Source organism: Phocoena phocoena, chromosome 16, assembly GCF_963924675.1.
Source record: "Phocoena phocoena chromosome 16, mPhoPho1.1, whole genome shotgun sequence".
NCBI classification, from domain to species: Eukaryota; Metazoa; Chordata; class Mammalia; order Artiodactyla; family Phocoenidae; genus Phocoena; species Phocoena phocoena.
The window spans coordinates 81219647-81239748 of record NC_089234.1 but is presented as its reverse complement, the minus strand read 5'-3'; the positions used below and the strand labels follow the sequence as shown (position 1 = coordinate 81239748).

The 20102-nt window shown below is 51.9% G+C and overlaps 1 protein-coding gene across 1 annotated transcript in view; it reads left to right on the top strand.

Moving 5' to 3' along the window:
* Positions 1-20102, top strand: part of TRIM67 (tripartite motif containing 67) — a 46800-nt gene that overhangs the window by 14442 nt on the left and 12256 nt on the right. The window contains exon 2 of the mRNA XM_065893732.1: positions 19146-19241. Within this exon, the coding sequence (XP_065749804.1) occupies positions 19146-19241 (96 nt within the window). The remainder of the gene's footprint in view (positions 1-19145; positions 19242-20102) is intronic.

Here is a 20102-nt window from a genome sequence, read left to right as displayed (position 1 = left end):
CTCAGTTTACTAGACTGCCATTCCCGAACTCTTTAGTGCTCCAGAGGTAGCAGAATGCGTTGAATAAGAAAGTTCGTTTTAGAGACAGCTCTCCTAAAACTCTGCCACTTGCCAGGGAGTGAGATCACGCATTTTAAGAACTCATGACGGGGGACTTCCCTGGTGGCACAGTGGTTAAGACCCCGCGCTCCCAAGACAGGGGGCCCGGGTTCGATCCCTGGTCAGGGAACTAGATTCCACACGCATGCCGCAACCAAGAGTTTGCGTGACGAGGAAGCCCGCGAGCTGCAGCTGAGGAACCCACCTGCCACAGCTAAGACCCAGCGCAACCAAATAAGTAAATAAAAGGAACTCGTGGCAGTGCACACCACAGAGTAAGGGCTCGGTGAAAGAAAGCCAGAATCATAATCGGCCCCATCATCGTGATTATTGTGAGTGTCAAGGCCAAGCACGGTGGGAAAGAAGAGGCGACTGTTTCAGGGTCTGAGGTTGTTCCCAAGAGCCCTCTTGTGGGAGGGCTGAGACGCAGCCGTCACCCTAATGACGCAGTTGTCCCTTGGTGGGGCCTCTTCACCACACCACATGAACAGGTGCTAGAGAGATCTATCCTAAGACTGCCCGGACCAACCTTCTGGTCGTCACTGACTGATATCATGGGAAGGATCTGGATTGAAATCAAAAGCTCTGGGTTCAGTTTGGAGCTGTGTCTTGAGATAGGTCTCTTAATGTCTCTCAGCCTCGGTTTCCACACTTGAAAGGTATGAGGACGAAGCGAGAAGAAGTAAAGGTTCGCATGGTAGCTGCAGGGCACTCAGTTTATTGTAACCCCCGACCTCTTTCCTGAAGGTACAAGCAGCTTGGCCACGTCCCCTGTTCTCTAAAGAACCCAAAGCCCACTTTATGGTGTAGAGAAAGACTGTGTGTAATATGATTCCATTTAGTGAATATATATGAAAGAACATGCTTTAGAATAGGAATAAAAACAGCTGTGCATAGGGTACTAGTTTCCTGGGGCTGCTGTAACAAATTATCACAACCTGGGTGGCTTAAAGCAACCAAAATTTATTGGCTCACAGCTCTGGAGGCTGCAAGTCAGAGATCAAGGTGTCACAGGGCCATGCTGCCTCTGAAGGCTCTGGGAAGCCTTGATCCAGGCCTCTCTCCTGGCTTCAGGGGGTGCCTTGGCTTGTGGCCACATAACTCCAGTCTTGCCCCTGTGTGTGTGTGTCTGTGTCCAAATTTCCCTTTTTCTAAAAACATCAGTCATACTGGATGAGGGGCCAGTCTACCCCACTATGACCTCATCTTAGCTAACTACACCTGCAGTGACCCTGTAAGTCACATTCGGAGGCACTAAGGATCAAGACAGTGAAAGACAATCGCAAGTTACCAACCAGGCAGAGGAAGCCGGTTGTCTCCTCGTACCCTGTGAAAATGCTTGGCTGGACTGAATTTGAATTGTTTTCGAGCAGAGACTAGGCACTCTTAAGGCGAGTGGGAGTTCAGATTCCGGTCGTGGGTCTGGGAGAATGAAGGTTTTGAGGTGGGAGAGGGGCTGTGGTGTTGGGTGGGCAGCGAGGGCCCTGGAGACTCTGGGCGGAGAGCAGGAGAGGGGATGGAGGAGAGAGGGGGCTCTCAAAGGGAGCCTTGTCATCCTCGCGACTTTTCCCCGAGCCCTTATGAAGATCACCGCAGTCAATTATGTTGAAAATATTAGCCATCCAGGGTTATAATAAGAAACGGTATTTTTGCATCAAGACATTGTTCTGGAGTTCAAATGTCCTGCAGCAGAGGGCCTTTGGGGAAAAGAGCAAGTGACTGTTTTCAGTTGTCAAGTTGTTTAGCTGCCCAGGGTAGGAATTTCAAATGAGATCTTAGTAACAGATGAATTTTTTTAATGAAAGTAACTTTATTGTTTTGTCTAATTATAAAAGAATAATATGCATTATTTTTAGACATTCAGACAATACAGAGGACATGCAAAGAAAAATGTGAAAAATCACCTATACTCTTACAATTCTCACACGTGTGATACACACACACATTTATATAATTACCTTAATAGCGATCATATATATGCCACATATATATATATGTGTATATAATTTTTAAATAAATGAGCTCTTCTTACATGTGCTTTTGGTATAATGTTTTTCTTTCCGTTGAACAATCTGTTATGGAGATTGTTCTACATCGATATAGAAACATGTTGCCATTTTAATGGATGGTGGGTATTCATTTATGTGGATAAAACATCACTGATTTAATCATTATTCCTGAACATTTAAGATCACGTACAAATGTTTACTATTTTTAGTAATGCGATGACCGCTCTTGTACATACGTCTCTGGATGCTTATCCTATTATTCCCTTTAGGATAAAGTCCTATACAAACATTAAAACATTTTAGGGATTTATTTCTTACCTCTCCCTGAAATATGAAGCCAGGATCTTGTCTTTAAGAAGCAATTCTTGGGACTTTCCTGGTGGTCCAGTGGCTAGGACTCCACGCTCCCAATGCAGGGGGCCTGGGTTCGATCCCTGGTCAGGGAACCAGATCCCATATGCTGCAACTAAGAGTTCGCAAGTCGCAACTAAGAGTTCTCATGCCGCAACTGAAGATCCCAAGTGCCGCAAACTAAAGACCCAGAGCAGCCAAACGAATAAATAAGAAGCAATTCTCAACCGCTCCATGTCTCCCCGGGTGCCATCTTCCTCTCCCGCCCCTCTGGCAAACACTCTCCTGCCAAACCTATCGCACTGGTGTCGGCAGCAGGACGGAGAGAGAAGGCAATGGTAGAAGGAGAGGTTGGGTGACCCAGGGGAAGGAAGAAAAAAGTCACGTGTTTTAATGTGTTATTTGATTTTAATTGTCACAACTAAGTAGGTAGTATAATCCCCAGCATGTAGATTCTAATAAGAGAGTAAGAACTTGCCCAAGAGCACATGGCTAGTAAAGGAAAGCCAAAGTCTGCCTGACTCCAGAGACCGTTTTGCTAGATTTAATTATTTGTTCAAAATATTTTCTGCTCTCCTTGTGGGAAAGCTGTGCTGCTTTCTCCATTGATACAAGGCTGGGCCGTGTAACTTGCTCGGGCAAATGAATGATAGAGGAAGTGATGTGTGCTACCTCCCAGGAGAAGCTTTAACAGCTTTAAGGTGTGTTTCTGCCATAGCTCCTTCTCCTCTGCTATGAGACTAAGATGTCTCAAATATGGGATATGCTCCTTTAGCTTGGATCCTGAAACAAAAAGGGCATGTGACCTGCAATGCACATCCAGTGTGAGCAAGAAGTAAACCTTTGTTGTTGGAAGCTTCTGAGTTGGTAGGGGATGTTTGTTACTGCAGCTTACCAAGCTGAGGCTATCTAATACAACCACACTCTTTCCATTTCACTTTCTTGTGTCTCTTGCCCGAGCCAGGCCCTGGTTATTGGTCAAAATATTTCTATCTTTTCCTTTGGTTGCAGAAGAATGAGGAAACAGTTGTTTTTTTTTTTTAATTTATTTATCTTTGGCTGCTTTGGGTCTTTGTTGCTACACACGGGCTTTTGCTAGTTGCAGCGAGCGGGGTCTACTCTTTGTTGTGGTGCATGGGCTTCTCATTGTGGTGGCTTCTCTTGTTGCGGAGCCACAAGAGAAGGAGAGGAGGCTGCAAAGGCTTCTGGGGATGCCAACGTAGGGAGATTTCTGCAGACAGAGACAAGCAGAGGGAGCTGTGGGTCCCATGGAGCAGCCTTCTCCTTGTAAATATCCAGGAGAAAGCAACACCTAGAGAACAGCGATTTATAAGAAATAAAAGACCAGCGTGTCTTCTCTTTTTACAACCAGACCAACACTGCTGGCCTTGCTTTATACAACTTCCAGGAACCAAATAAATAGCTTTTGCATTTTTGGCCTCTTCATGGAGATTAAGGCAGATTGTCCCAGCCCTGATAGAAGATGGAGGCCAGGGCTGTGAGCTGAAGAAAGTAGCCCACCTGGAGGCAGGGAGAGGAGTGTCTTCCTGGGGACTGGGTAGGGGATGGGCATGGGGTGCGGTGCTTGTGGGCCGTGTTGTGGAGCCAAAGAATACTGGTTGGGAAGGACACCAAGTTCCTTTAGAGGATGCTGAAGGTCTCTGGGTCTCTTGGTCCATGGAGCAGACTTTTGGGAGGAATGTCTCAGAACTCACCTGGAGCAGCCCTGCCTGACGGACAGAGGAGGACTAGCCCTCACCATAAGCGCACAGGCTTCAGTAGTTGCAGCACACGGGCTCAGTAGTTGTGGCTCACGGGCTTAGTTGCTCCACGGCATGTGGGACCTTCCTGGACCAGGGCTCGAACCCGTGTCCCCTGCATTGGCAGGCGGATTCTTAACCACTGTGCCACCAAGGAAGTCCCGAAACACTTCTTTAAATTTAGCAGTGTTCTCTACTAGATCCATACCTAGACTTCTTTCATACTTGATTCTTATTTTTTAGTGTGGGCTTTTTTCCATGATCCCTCAACCATAGAGAGACAGGCGTTCCCTGTCACACATACAGCTCCTGGAATCGGGCATGCTGTCTGGAGGTGACTAAAGGATGCCTTTTTGATTACTTGGGTCTTCTCTGAACTTCTTGTCTTTACCCTGAACGTTTTTCTGGATAGTTTCATTTTGCTTAAAATCCATGTGTTCTCTTTTGAGAGAAACATAAATCTAGCACTTCCTGAGCAAGTTTGAAATGACAGTGTGAGACACGTAGTGTACCTCACAAGCTTCTTTTCCTCCTAATAGCTCTACAGGGTTAGTGACAAATGAGGGCTATCTAATCCTTTTTGATAGTAAGTTACCCCCAAAGTGTAAGGAGTGAAATTCCATGACCAGTCTAACGTTACATTTCATGTCGGATGCAAAGCAGAAATGGAGCTCTGGTACTTGGCTTCTGTTCCTTGGTTCATTTTATAAACTTCTCCGCCATATTGTCCAATAAAAAAATAACTAATTAATGCATCTGTTCAGCAAATACTTATTGACTATACACCGATAGCTCATACAGAGATGAAGCAGACCAGGGTACCCATCCTGTAAGACCACACAACTGAGCAGAAGAAAGGGTAAATGCATGATGACAGTCCAGTATAATGAGGTGTGGGGTGGCATGGGGGCCCAGAAAAGGAGCATCTCCACTGGCCTTGAGGGGGCGGCAGGGAGGGGAAGCAGCATGAGGGAGGGACGTCTGAGCTGAGTTTTGAATGATGACTTGTGGGTGCTGGCAAAGCAAGGGGGAGACCACACCAGGCAGGTGAACAGAGATGCAAGGGTGTCGAGGGATGGAGCAGACTGGCAGGTCGTGCCGAGGTGGCTTGTGTCTTGAAGGTGGTACAGGCTGCTGCCCTTGCCTGTTCACTCCGACAGGAACTGACAAGCCCACGCCCTAGGTGGCGGGGGGACATGGAATTTCCAATTATTCTGGGTCTGGTTCCTGCACATGTGAGCTCTTGAGGGTCATCTGTAAATTTATTTATTTATTTATTTTTGGCTGTGTTGGGTCTTCACTGCTGCACGCAGGCTTCTCATTGACGGGCTCTGGGAGCACAGGCTCAGTAGTTGTGGCTCACGGGCTCATTAGTTGTGGACACGGGCCTAGTTGCTCTGCGGCATGTGGGATCTTCCTGGACCAGGGCTCGAACCCGTGTCCCCTGCGTTGGCAGGCGGATTCTTAACCACTGTGCCACCAGGGAAGTCCCTCTTGAGGGTCATTTGGCACTAACTGACGCTCTTATCAGAATGGGATGCAACCGTGCGCACGTGGGTACATGCAGTGAGGTAGCCAGTTCCCTTCAGGCCTGCCTCATTTTTGACCTCAGCGTTAAGTCCTAACCAAGGAAGTTTGGTTGGTGGCTCTGAAAGATCAATACTGGCAGCTTAAAGGTCCCTGTTGACAAGCTGAACCGCTTCCCCTGCACACCTGGGGCAGGAGCTCACCGAGAACTCCTGAGCTGCCAGCATTTTGGGGAATCGGAGTCTGAAGCCGAGCTGTGGTCAGGGCGGAGGAGAGGCCTCTCGCCATCAACCGTCTCCAGAGGGACTGAGCTTACGCAGCTGCAGCATGAATCACTAATTACAACATAGATACCTTTGTGTTTGTTTAGCCTCCTAGCCGGTTAGAGCGAAAGAAACCAACTGTGGTTCACTTGAATTGAAGAAAATTTACTGGAAAAATAAAATGCTTGTTTCTAAGCATTTACAGAATCCGAGGGAGCTTTGAGAGCCATGTTCAAAATTACAACGGGGATCACATACAGCCCTGCATGGTTGCTAGCCTCTGTTCTCAGCACCTCACATGTAGCAACTCAATCCCACGATAACACCACAAGGTACCTCCTGCAGGAAGAGACTAAACAATTCACCCAAGGGCACAGAGGATGTGAGTTGGGATCCAAACCTGGCATTCAGGTTCCAAAGGCCTTCTCGAGCCCTAAGAAGCAGGAGCTACAAGAATGGTCTACTCCCAGGAGTCTGGTCAGGGACCTGTAGAACAAGTGCCTGTATTTCTGCGTTCCTTTGCCCCTTTCTCAGTTTTGAGTTCCAAAGAGCTGGCATACTCCCAGCTAGAGCAGGGCATGTGCCTGCCCCTTGTTGGGTGACGACAGTGGGACTGGGGCCATGATCCCAGTCCTACCAGATGGTACCTGGAGGGAAAGAGGCAATTTCTCAAGGCAAAACAAAAGTACCGTTAGGAAGGTTAACGGACGGCCAACAGCAGGGAAGCAGTGGTGCCTGCGATGGTCTGGAGAAGCCCTGTCTGGGATCTCATTATGCTCAGAACCCCCGTCACTAGAGTGCCAGTCCCTGAGCCCAGGGCTGTCCACGCAGGCTCTCTCTTAAACCTTGGAATAGCCCTTGGGGTGCACATCATTGCCCCCATTTCCAGTGAGGACACAAAGGCTCACAGAGAAACTTGGTCACATAGAACCAGACTTGGAGTTCAGCCCTTGACTCCATAGTCCAGTCCACACATGGCGAGGCTTCTGGGCACGTGGCTGGCAGGTCCAGGAGCTTAGTCCACTCTCCGGCCTGGTTAGTGCGAGGCTGAGCTGAGCTTCTGGGGAGCTTTGCCCCCGTCACCACCTCCCGTCCGCCAAAGCCTGAGCGGCTGGCTCGGCGGTGGGAACGGGGGATGTCAAACCAGCCACCTTGTAGTCACACCTCATCCACGCCTGGCCTTTTCCCCCGTTGTCAGGGTTCACAACTCTGTGATCTCAAACCTCTGTGAGGAAAGAGCCCTCCATCCCCTGGGCCACCCTGCATCCCACCCGCCACTTTGGGGGGACCGAGGGAGGAAAGTCAGAGGGTATCCAGCTCTATTTTTACTCAAGTCAAGTGGGGAAGGAGTGGTGCTCAGGAGATCCCACCAGGGCGGGCCCCCCAGGGAGAAGCCCCGGGAAGAGGCCCCGGGCCCAGCAGGATGGGCAGGACGGGCCAGGCGGTGAGGCGGGGTCGCCACAGGCGCCAGCCATCGGAGCCCCCAGAAGTCAACCTAGACGCCTCCCGCTGCACCCCGGGGCCCCGCCCGAGGGAGCCAAGACTCACCCCTGCTTCTCTGCTGCCCCAGAGCACACGGCACTAAACTCAGTCAATCCACAAGCCACGCGAGCGAGCGCCTGTTGTGTGCAGGCCCCGCACTGGGCACACGGATGAATTCACGTTTCACTGGAGGAGCCTCGCTCCACTGAGGGCCAGGGCACAAGTAACTAGATGCCAGACAGACGGTGACAAGGACTAAAATTGGGGGTAAGCAGGAGGCCAAGGGGGAGCAGAGGAGAGGAGGACCCCACAGATTCATGGAGTCCGGGAAGACTTCATGGAAAAGGAGAAGTGCACCTGGCCTTGGGCAGGCTGATCCAGGGCTCCAGGTGGGCGTTGTGAGGGCAAGTGACGGCTGGGACAAGGCTCACAACGCAGGGGGGGAAGCGAGGGGAGCGGATCTGCCGGAAGCCGGGGTCTGGGTTCAAAAGCCCCAGGGAGGGCGGAGGTGCTGACCGCCCCCCAGCACACCACTGGGCCTCCTCAGCTGTAGGTGGCCAACGGGTGCCTGTTGACGAATCAGCCAGTGGCTGGGTGAAGGTCTTGACGGCCAGGCTGCAGGGTTCCCACCTTGTTCAGCAAGAGCCACAGGAGAGGAGACCTTGAGCCCCAAGGGCCAGGAGGAGAGAAATTCCAGCAAAGACACCATTTCGTACTGAAGGAGGAGTGCATTTCCAGGCAGGACAGAACAGATCGGGGTCTACCCTGGTTTATGATTTAAGCAGGACAGCTGTGAACCTCCCACTTTAAACCCTTTTGTATTAGTGTGTGATACGAGTGTATCAAGGTACAGTTGCCCCGCTGTATCCGAGAAGTCAACCATCTATGGATCAGAATTAGTGAGGAAAAAAATTCCAGAAAGTTCCAAAAAGCAAAATTTGAATTAGCCCCATGTTGGCTAATAACATGTACATGGTATTAGGTATTTTAAGTAATCTAGAGATGATTTAAAGTATGTGAAAGGCTGTGTGTGGGTTACATGCAAATGCTACCCATTTTATGAGGGACAGTTCTGGAGGCCAAGTCTGAGATCAAGGTGTCACAGGGCCCTGAAGTCTCTAGGGAAGGATCTATTCCAGGCCTCTCTCCCAGCCTCTGGCAGTCCCTTGCTTTGTGGTAGCATAACTCCAGTCTCCACGTGGCACTTTCCCTCTGTGTACATCTGTCTCTGTGTCCACACTTCCCCTTTTTATAAGGACACCAGCCACACTGGATTAGGACCCACCCTAATGACCAAATTTTAACTTGCGTACCTCTGTAAAGACACCAGCTCCAGATAAGGTCACATTCTGAGGTCCTAAGAGTTGGGGCTCGGACACATCTTTTTAGGCGGCCATAATTCAACCCATAACGCCTCCCCTTGAGGCTGCCCAGGGTGCAGCCTTGAGTTGGGAAGGGCTGCATGATGGAAAGGTGGCGCTCTGGCCGTTTTGCTTCTCTCCTACTGCCAGAGGCCTGTACCTACACACGCCCATGAGGTCCATGTCTGCCGAATCCGCAAGGCCGATTGGGCTGCTCATCCTAACGGGCATATGAGTCTTAAACAGAAGATAAACCTAAGAGAGGAAAGTTCAGAAGCTCCCCGGGCAAGTGACAAGGCCAGGAGGTCACCACTGTGTTAGCTGTTGGTGTCCCAGGGGCTGGGTCCTTGGGACCCCTTGGCAGGAGGGAGCATTTGAGAGGATGCAGGGGAAATATCTGCCTCCATCGATTCAGGCTTCCCCAGCGGGGAGGGGGCCTTACCACGGGAGGGTGCAGTGCCACCTGCCTGGGCGGAAAGTCAGTGGCCACAAGTGCTCAAGCCTCTCAGGAGGGTGCTTCAGAGGTAGTTTCTCTGCTTATCCAGGAGCCCCTGACTTTTGATTTTCTGAAACGAGCTCTCCACATCACTCTTCTATTACTGCTGTTCTGTCAAAGGATTAGGACATTTTTAACTCATTTCAGGGATTATCGTCAGCCACGAATTTAAAAAGCCAGCACCTGTTAGTGAGTGGAGGAGGAAAAGGGGGGAGGAAACGCGCCTTGGCCCCATTTCACAGCCTCTTCCTCTGTGCTGAGTGAGCGTCCCAGACACTCGGTGAAAATTCGGCTGTCCTTGACCGTGTGCCCCGGGAGCGTGGGAGCAGGGCGGCGAGCTCTCCTAGCGCAGAGGCTCTGTGCCCAGTGGCTCCTAATCGCTCCCCCCAGAGCCCTGGGAAGGCAGTTAGGCTGAGGGCCAGGGAATCTAGCTTTAGGGACAGCGGAGTGAATCGCGGGACGTACCCTCCGCAGGTAAAAGCAAATCCTCCTTTTGTTCTCCCCCAGAGTGTAGCTGCTTACGTGTTCCCCCGACCTCTCCGTCCTTGCATTACACAGCCTCCCGGTGTAATAGTGTCATACTGTGATTTATAATAAAATATATATTTGGTCTTCATCTCGGTTCCTGGCACAGAGCTCCTACACGTCTAGGAATTTCCTAAGTGATGACAGTGGTAAAGTATCTTTCATGATGAGGTGATTGTTGGAAAGCCTCAGGTAACCGAAGGATGGACTGGTTGCCAGGGGAACGACCGTGTGAGTAGGGGCTGTAGCTGTCAATCCCCCACTCACCCCTCCTCTCAACCTCTGGGGAGGAGAGATGGGCTGGCACTTCAATCAATCACCGATGACCAACGACTTAATCAATCACGCCTGTGTAATGAAGCCTCCATAAAACCCCGAAAGGATGGGGTCCTGAGAGCTTCCGGGCTGGGAACACGCGGAGATGTGGGGAGAGGGCATTGAAGCTCTGTGCCCTTCCCCAGACCTTGCCCCCTGCATCTCCTCCGTCTGGTCGTTCCTAGTTACATCCTTTTATAATAAACTGGTGATCTAGTAAGTAAAGTGTTTCTGAGTTCTGGAAAAGTAATCAAACCCAAGGAGGAGGTGTGGGAACATCCTATCTCTGGGCACTCGGCGGGAAGCACAGGTGATAACCTGGAGTTGCGACTGGCTGAAGGGGAGACAGACCTGCGGGCTGAGCCCTTAACCTGCGGGATCTGACGCTCTTTGCAGATAGAAAGTGTCCGAGCTGAGTTGCATTGTGGGACAGCCAGCTGGCACTGGAGAATTGCTTGGTGTGGGGAAAGAACCCACACGTTGAAACTGGCGTCAGACTCATAAAGAGAAACGTCTGTTTGAGCGCTGTGTCCTGTGACTGTCCACATAAACCCCTTCCACCCTTCCCACCCCTCAACTGCGTCAGGACGCACCCTCCGCGTCCTGCGGTCCCCAGCTGGCTGCCTCTGCGCAGGGCTGGAGTGGGAGTCCTGACGGCACCGCCTGCTTGCGGGCAGGGGCGGGGCGCTACGCCTCACTGCTGTGCCGCCACGTCACCCAGGCTGAAGGGGGCCTGGCTTTGACACTTCGGAAGTTGCTCTGGTTCCCTAGGCAGCTGCACGTTTGAAACGTTAATGGAGGGGAGATGGCGAAAGTCACTCGACGGACAGGCAGCCCCACCTGAACAGGAAGAATGTGAGTAAAGATGCCACCAGGAGAGGACGGACTGTCCCTCCCCATCAGCCTGCCTACGGACGGTTTGGCTGGAAATCAGGGTTTCTCCTTCCTCTGTCTTGCTTGAGTATCTGAAAGGCAGCCCAGTGCTAGGAGCAATGGCTTTGGGTTCAGAGAAACCTTGGTCGGAGCCTTAGCTCCATCCACCAGCTTCTAGCTGTGTGACCTTGAGCCTCGGTCCCCTCTTCTGTAAAATGAGGAAAATGCTAGCAACCCCCCTGGTAGGTTGTGAGAAACCAACAAAATTAGACACGTTATTTGGTGTCGGCATTCAGTGAACGCTGTCTGCCGTCATCACCATAGCTACTGACCCGGGTCATGAGCATCAGAGAGCTCTACCGGGGCAAGAGAGGGGAGGCCACAATGCCAGGGGGCAGCCGGGGCCAGGCAGCCTGCGTTTTACCCTGTGGCACGAGAAGCACCCTCTTCTGGCCTTAGGGGAGGGTCTTCGTGGGGTAGATGTTAGTTCTCTGGGTGCGTCCTATCCTGATACCCGTCCTGCATCCTCAGTAAGGAGCTGAGGACCCAGGTGGGATCAGACCTTCAGAGGGGCGTGGCTTCTGGTCCCTCCGTGTGCTTGGCACCTGGCCCAAGCTGGGAATACAGCACTGCATACGTCCAATACGACTCCATCCAGCGCACAGGCCTCTGAAGTAGCAGACGTTGAACAGTTCATCTGTCACATGTGAAAGGAGACTAGTTGCCAGGTATGACAGGCTGAATAAAGGCCGCCAAGGATGTGCACGTCCCAACCTCCAGAATTTGTGACCATGTCACCTTACGTGGCAAAATGGACTCTGCAGGTGTAATTAGATTAAGGATCTTGAGGGGAGGAGCTTATCCTTAATTGCTCAGCTGGTTTAAGGTCATCACAGGGGCCCTTGTAAGAGGGAGACAGGAAGGCCATAGAGGAGATAGGAGGACAGAAGTGAGAGGCTGAGTGATGCAAGGAAGGGGCCACCAGCCAAGGGCTGTGGGTAACCTCTAGAAGACGGAAAAGACAAGAAAAAAGGTCTCTCGGGGTTTCCCTGGTGGTCCAGTGTGTAAGACTCCACACTTCCGATGGCAGGGGTGCCTGGGTTCAATCCCTGGTCGGGGACCTAGGATCCCCGCATGCAAGCCACAACTAGGAAGCCCACCTGCGGCAACAAAGATCCCACGTGCCGCAGCTGAGACCCGGTGGAGCCAAAATAAATAAATATTTTAAAAATAAATGAATAAATAAAGCCAAGGGCATGTTTTAAAAAAAAAGAAAGAAAGAAAAGGGGTCCCTCTCTAGAGCCTCCAGAAGGAAGCTGACAGCTTGATTTTGGCCTGTAAGACTCACTTCGGACTTCTGGCCTCCAGGGCTATAAAAGAATAAACCAGTGTTGCTTTAGGTCCCTGAGTTTATCGTAATTCTTGATAGCAGCAACAAGAAGCCAATATACCGTGAGAACCCACAATACGAGGAGCTGAATAAGTCTGCGAAGTCAAGGGAGGGTGGAGCCTCTCGGAGCATCAGGCCTGGGTGGGGACTGTCAGGGCCCGTGGAGTCTTCGTGGACAGTATGTCTCAGTGCTGACAGTCATGGTAGCAGCCTCCATATAGAGGTTCTGGGGGTCGGAGGTGGCTTCAGTGCACAGAACAGAGCACTGGATTAGCATCTGGAGACCCCCATTCAAAGCCACCTGTCGTTACTGCCTCAGTGGCCGGAAACACGGTGAGCCAGTGGGGACAGGAGCGGATCCTCTGAGCTGTTTTGCCTACGGGGACTCCCCCCCGAATCTGGGTCACATCCACTGAAGAGAGAGGCTGCCTGCGTCACCCCTGGAGCCTAGTTCTCCTGCCCAAAACCCTTTCTGCTTCTGGGGGACCCTCAGCCTGGGACCCACAGTCTACCGTGGAAGGGGCCTGCCACCCGGCAAATATTCATCTGATCGCTCTCTAGGTAGACTTCTACCCGAGGCCCACCCTGCTCCGCTGGACCCCTAGCATCAGTCCTTCACACCTGTGTGACACATCCTTTACAACCTGGACCCTTGGATGGGGGCAGGCTGGGAAGGGGGATCCTGTAGGGCTGGGGTCTCATGCACCCTGTATGGGTCGTGTCCTCACCCCCTCCAGAGCCTCCACGTGCCTGTCTCACCCACCTTCTCCTGTTCCCAGGTGTGGTCCCTGTGGGTGGGATAGTACCCTCTCATGCAGTCTCCAGCTTTGTCACTGCATCTGCTTCAGTAGTAAGGGCACCCAAGGCCCCCTGCCGTGTCACTGCACCTCTGTTTAGGCTGACCACCAGGGCAGTCATATTTATCTTGGTTGCTGCCCTCTTGGCGAAGGGCTTTTCCAGTGCTTCAGCGGGGCTTTTGCAGCCGTTTGTGGTAGCAGGTGGATCAGGAAAGGGGAAGCAGGCCTAGCTGGAACCCTCTGGTCTTCCAGAAGAGGCAGGGAGAGGGAGGGCGTCGGAGGTTCTGTCAAGTAGGACTAAACTGGGGCAGGATCCGTGCCAGCGGTTAACGAGAAACAGTTAATACCCAGAAGTCGTGAAAAGAGCTTTGATCCGCAGGGCAGGGTTGGGCTGCCAGTGCCCAGGACCAGATGGGGCTTCATACCCTAGAAATGGTGGGTCCAGAGTGGCCGCATGGCCGTTTTAATTAAGCCCAGCGTGTAAGAGAATTGAGACGTGACTAGCTCGGGGCAGCTAGTCAGACAAAATCTAGAACAGAATCCATCCACGGACTGGATCTCTGTGGAGCACATTCTAGGTGTGAGGCCCGTGCTGCCTGTGCAGAGGTGCACAGGACAAGCTTGCAGGGTGGCCGACAGGACAGGGGAGCGGACACATTTCCCCTGGGCGGCCCATCTCAAGGAGAGTGAGACACGCCCTGGAAGGAGCGCCAAGGGCACGTTCCATTTGGGGAGGGAAGCAAAGCATCAAGAGGAGGTGGCATTTGGCAGCCATCTCTAGATCCTCGGTGCCTAATTTCTGCACTTCTACTGGGTAATCCTGAGGTCAGAGAACAAAGACCAAGTTTAAAAGGAGGCAACTTGGGACTTGCCTGGTGGCGCAGTGGTTAAGAATCCGCCTGCCAACGCAGGGGACACGGGTTCGAGCCCTGGGCCGGGAAGATCCCACATGCCGCGGAGCAACGAAACCCGTGCGCCACAACTACTGAGCCTGCGCTCTAGAGCCCGCAAGCCACAACTACTGAGCCCGCGTGCCGCAGCTACTGAAGCCCGCGTGCCTAGAGCCCGTGCTCCACAACAAGAGAAGCCCACTCACTGCAACAAAGAGCAGACCCCGCTCGCCACAACTAGAGAAGGCCCGCACGCAGCAACCAAGACCCAACACAGCCACAGATTAATTAATTAAAAAGAATAAATAAAAGGAGACAACTTAGGGGCTTCTCCACAGAGTCTGTTTCAAACATGAGAATTATCTCTGAAAGGTCCTAGTTGGGTAATTTAGATAATTCGTGTCTTGGTCTGTTTGGGCTGCTATAAGCAAATCCCACAAAACAACAGATTTATTTCTCACAGTTCTGACAGCTGGACATCCAAGATCCGGCTGCCGGCCAGCTTACTTCCTGCTGAGGCTCTCTTCGGGCCTTTGCGGACAGCCATCTTCTCACTGTGTCCTCACATGGCCTTTCCTCAGTGCAGTGGGAGGAGAGGGGGAAAGCGCTCTCCCATGTCTTTTCTTTAAGGGCACTGATCCCGTCGTGGGGGCTCCACCTACGTGACCTTATGGCCTCCCAAAGGTCCCATCTCCTAATACCATCATACTGCAGGTTAAGGCTTCAACATATGGATTTTGGGAGGGCACATTCTGTCCGTAACAACCCATATATGATGGGTTGAACAGTTGAGAGGATTTCGGGAAAGCTTGGGCTATATATCTAAGCATAATAGTAAGAACTCGTATGAGGTAGGGGTTGTTATTCCCACCTTACCGGGGAGGACCCTATAGAACAAAGAGATGAAGAATCTTCCCAGGATGCACAGCTAATGAATGACAGCGCCAAGATTTGACTGTACTGGCCCAGAGTTCTCTTGCTTAATGCAGTTTGAGGCCCTCTAACACCATCCAGAATGGGAGGGAGAAGGCAGAAGGCTACCCCACGTACCTAGAAGCTACTCTTCCGGGATGCAGGCAAAGATGTGATGTTAGGCCAGGAAGCAGGTGGTTTGGCCCACTTGGAAATACATTTTTAAGCTGTCTGTCTAAACTTAGAGACTCTGCAGCAGTGTAGTTCTAACCTTAGAGGAATAAAAAGGCATAAAATACAATGTTTGATTCAAGTTAAAATCCATTCAGTCATTTTAAAAAGTTTATCTTCGGTCTGGATACCTCCTTTCTTCCCAAGAGGATAGTATAACCAACAGCCACAGAGACAGAACAATCCATTCTCATTTCTCAAGACGGCAGGCTCTTCTCTCAGACCAGAAAGACACAATTTTCAGTGTCCCCTGCTGGCCCCTAGGTAGTCCCTGTGGAAAAGAGGAAGAGCCTGTTTCAAAACACTGAAGCCAAATACGGTATGCTGTGAACCCATAACACGTTGACAATAAGTGAACCACTTGTCCCTTGAGAAATGGTTTCCACCTTCGCCGCCCAAACACCGACTCCTTTGCCACTAGAATAACCAGGTCCAGTTTCCACAGTGCTGTCACCTGGGCAAGGAGAGGTGTCTCGTGGCCACATCACACAGGAAGGAACTGGGGTCAAGAAAGGTTCAAGTGTGTGCTTGTCGGGACATCCCTCGACGGCGACCGGACCTCACATGGGTGTCCGGGCTCTTCCCGGAGACCAGCAGACCGGGCACAGGTCTCTGTGCAGGCGAGCACCCTGCTGGGCCGGGGCCAGACGGCGTCAAGAGAAAGCAGAGGGCATGTCTGGTGGGCCTGGAGCCGTGTCTACTGAGCTGTGAGATCATTCCCCTTTCAGCTGGGCATTTGCCTGCGGTCCCTGGAGGCCTTCAAAGATCACTCTGTTCTGGGCTCCTTGCCAAGGTCCTGGGTCTACTTGCCAAGCAGGAAGCAGGTCCACAGGCCCTGGGTTGGGACGGGCCGCGGGGAGGCCAGGGCTGGCGGGGACAGAGCCCCGCTGGCTCCAGTTCCCCGGGTGAAGGGAAGGGGACTCTCACTAATGCAGCCTCTCGCTGGAAAAGGTGGTCGCCGTGGTGATGGATCCACAGGGACCTGTCTTAGCTTAGCATCCGCTTCTAGTGGAGCAATTGCTTTGCTTTTTATTCAGCCAGTGAGCAGTTTTTGAGCCCCTGCTTTGTGCCAGTGCCTGGCTAGAAAGACAAAGACAAAAAACAAAGTCCCTGCCATGAAGGATTGTATAGGTTCCTGGGAATCGGTCCCTCCTTGGGGAGGGAAGGGGTGCAGCCTCAGTGGGCCCTCTGCTCTGTGTGACTGTGGTGGGGAGGGAGGTGCCACTCTTTTCTGGGCACTGATGATGGGCCTGAGTGATGCCGGCCTCTCCAGGTCCTGCTGGGCACGGTTATCAGGGACAGGCTGAGCTGCCCGAGGACCTGGACCCCTCTAAGGACGGGTGCAAAGATCTGTGCTACCCAGGGACTTCCCCGGTGGTCCGGTGGTTGAGAATCTGCCTCCCAGTGCAGGGGATGGGGGTTCGATCCCTGGTCAGGGAACTAAGATCCCACACGCCACAGGGCAACTGAGCCCACGCGCGGCAACTAAGACCCAACGCAGCCAAATAAATATTAAAGATAAAAATTAGGGCTTCCCTGGTGGCACAGTGGTTGAGAGTCCGCCTGCCGATGCAGGGGACGCGGATTCGTGCCCCGGTCCGAGAAGATCCCACATGCCGTGGAGCGGCTGGGCCCGTGAGCCGTGGCCGCTGAGCCTGCGCGTCCGGAGCCTGTGCTCCGCGACGGGAGAGGCCACAGCAGTGAGAGGCCCACGTACCGCAAAAAAAAAAAAAATTAAAATTAAAAAAAGATCTGTACTGCCCAGAACAGCAGCCACTGGCCAAACGTGGTGGCTGAAAACTTTAAATAAAATTTAAATCCAGTCCCTCAGTTACATTAGCCACCTTTCAAGTGCTCAGAGCCACCCATGCTGGTGGCAGCTGTATTAGAGCAGACACAGAACACGCTGCTGTTCCTGTAAGGTCTACTGGATATTCTTCCTGCGTGGATAATTGCAACAGAAAGTGGTCCACGCCGGGTGCCCGTGGAGGGAGGGGCCTACACCAGCTGAGGTGGGGGGCATGCGGAAGCCAGTGGAAGAAGGAAGAGCTTCTCCGGAAGCCGCCTCGCTGCTGAGCCACGCCTGAGGCTCCCAGCTGTCTCCCAGCAGGGCAGAGCCCAGACCTCACCTTGAACGTTGGTGACCCTGGTCTGAGGCCCCTTCCTTCTCCCTGTGTCTCCTCATCCACTCCGTGGCTATGTTTGTACCATCCAGTGGATCGCAAACTGCATCAGAAACCCCTGGAGAGCCTGTTAAAAGACAGATGCCTGGGCTTCACCCCCCGTTTCTGATCAGTAAGACAGGGGTGAGGCTGGAGAATTTGCGTTTCTAACAAATTCCTGGATGAGGCTGGTGCTGTCAGTCTGAGAACCACACTTTGAGAACCATGGATATGGTCCAAAGAATCACAGTCAGTGATTCAGTCATTCAACAAATATTTGTTCATGCTGCCATGGGCATGGTGCTCTTTCTGTATGTGAGCAACCGGGCAAGGGCCCTGTCCTGGGGAGCCTACATTTTCGGGAGGAGAGACAGACAGGAAGCAAACCTGTGTTGGGTGGTGATGAACGTTATGAAGAATAAAGAAGGGCAGAGGAAGAGGCCCCACTGACAGATCACATCTGAGCAGAGACCTAATGGAATATTACTCAGCCATAAAAAGGAACAAAATGGGGTCATTTGTAGAGATGTCGACGGACCTAGAGTCTGTCGTACAGCGTGAGGTAAGTCAGAAAGAGAAAAACAAATACTGAATATTAACGCATATACGTGGAATCTAGAAAAAGCGGTGCGGATGGACCTATTTGCAGGGCAGGAATAGAAATGCAGACGTAGTGAACGGATGTGTGGACACAGCCGGGGGAAGGGGAGGGTGGGCCGAATTGGGAGATGAGGTTTGACATGTGTAAAACAGATAGCTAGTGGGAACCTGCTGTATAGCTCAGGGAGCTCAGCTCCGTGCTCTGTGATGACCCAGATGGGTGGGATGCGGGGTGGGAGGGAGGGAAGTCCCTGAGGGAGGGGATATATGTATACATAGAGCTGATTCACTTCACTGTACAGCAGACACAACATTGTAAAGCTATTATGCTCCAATTTAAAAAAAAAAAAAAAAAAGAAAGTGGAGAGCAGGTATGACCCAGCCTTTCTGGCCCCGTTTTTGCTCTGCCCTCAGCTTTTTACTCGGAAACATGAGTCGTGTTAAAAATCCAGGGCACCAGTCTATTCAATAGCAAGATGTTGAAGACAAATTCGATGGTGTGTGTTTGTGTTTCATTCAAAAGAAGGCCGAGGCTAACAACTGGGCAGGGTAAGGAGTCCCTAGCGCTAAGGAGGAGGCCACCATCATCCCCTTCCACGTGATGTCTTGGGACCCCCAGTCCCTATGGCTCAGGCTCACTTCCAGTTCCTTTCCCCGCCCATCCCGCTCAGGCCAAAAGGCGCCTGTGCAGGGGTGGGGTGGGCAGAGCGTGGCCTGGGACCTGGGATTCCCTCACATAGGCGTCTGAGTTCCTACTGATGGGGGGGCACAACTGCTACAGCGGGGAGGGGGCCAGACCCGGCCCAGGCTCTACTTGCCTTCTTGTCCTGGGTTCCTGTCAGCCTGAACCAATTAGCTGAATGCTCCTTACTTCTCCCCAGCTTTGGGGTCCAGACAGAAGAGTGTCGGTCAACCAACACTTTATCAACCATTGCTGGAAAAATAAACACATGCAATAGAGTCCGGGAGTCAATAGCGGTCCCTTCATAAGTGAGGACGGTTCCTGGGTTCTACCCTCTTATAAACACAAGCCTTCATGATGAAGTGCAGACCAAGTGCCTTTAACACCTAATTTTCCTTTTCAACCTGTGATATCTTTTAGGCCCAACTGTCTCAGGCCTTAAATGGAGTTTCCGATAAGGCAAAAGAAGCCAAGGAGTTTCTAGTCCAGCTGAAGAACATTCTACAGCAGATCCAGGTGAGCATAGCTCTGGCTGGGAGGGGAGTCCCCGCAGGAGGTACGTGAAGCTTAGCAGAGGAGAGGAAAGGCCCCGTGGCAGGCGCTTTTCAGTGCTGAACATGAGAAGGCCTAATTGTCCCACCGCACAGCCTCAGATGTTGCGGACATCACCCACTCAATCCACTGACACCCCTATGACGTCTGATAGGAAAGGGATTTTGCATGAACTCAGAGGGAATCCTAGAAAGAGAACTGGGCAGAAATAATGCAGCTCTCTGCGTGGCCACGTAGCCCTAGGCGGTATCTGTATACGGTGCTTTTGTACCAACGCATCAAAATATAAAAGCATCATCTAGTAAACAAATGTATTTACTGAGCACCCGTGCTGTGTCACATACAGGCCCGACGCAGATCAATAAGGCACAGCCTCTGTCCCCAGGAGCTCTGTCTGTCGGGGAGACAGTGTATAAATAAATGCACGCGGGGAGGAACTTTCACACAGATCACGAACCGTAGAGCATTCCGGTGTCTGGATGAGAAAAAGGACTGAGGGCACTGAATTCCTAAGCGGCCAATAAAAACCATTCTTCCTAATAAGTGAAAGCACAGAATTCAGCTGCCAGGCATTTCCTGTCCTGGTTCTGATGTTTCAGGGACACCGGAGGTATCCGTCTGGTGGGGCAGCTGTAACAAGGTACCATCGATTGAGTGGCTTCAACAACAGTAACTTATTTTCTCATAGTTCTGGAGGCTGGAAGTCCAAGATCAAGGCGTCAGCAGGGATGGCTCCTCCCAGGGCCTCTCTCCTTGGTGTACAGATGGCCATCTTCTCCCTGTGTCCTCATACCGTCCTCCCTCTGTGTGTGTCTGTGTCCTGAT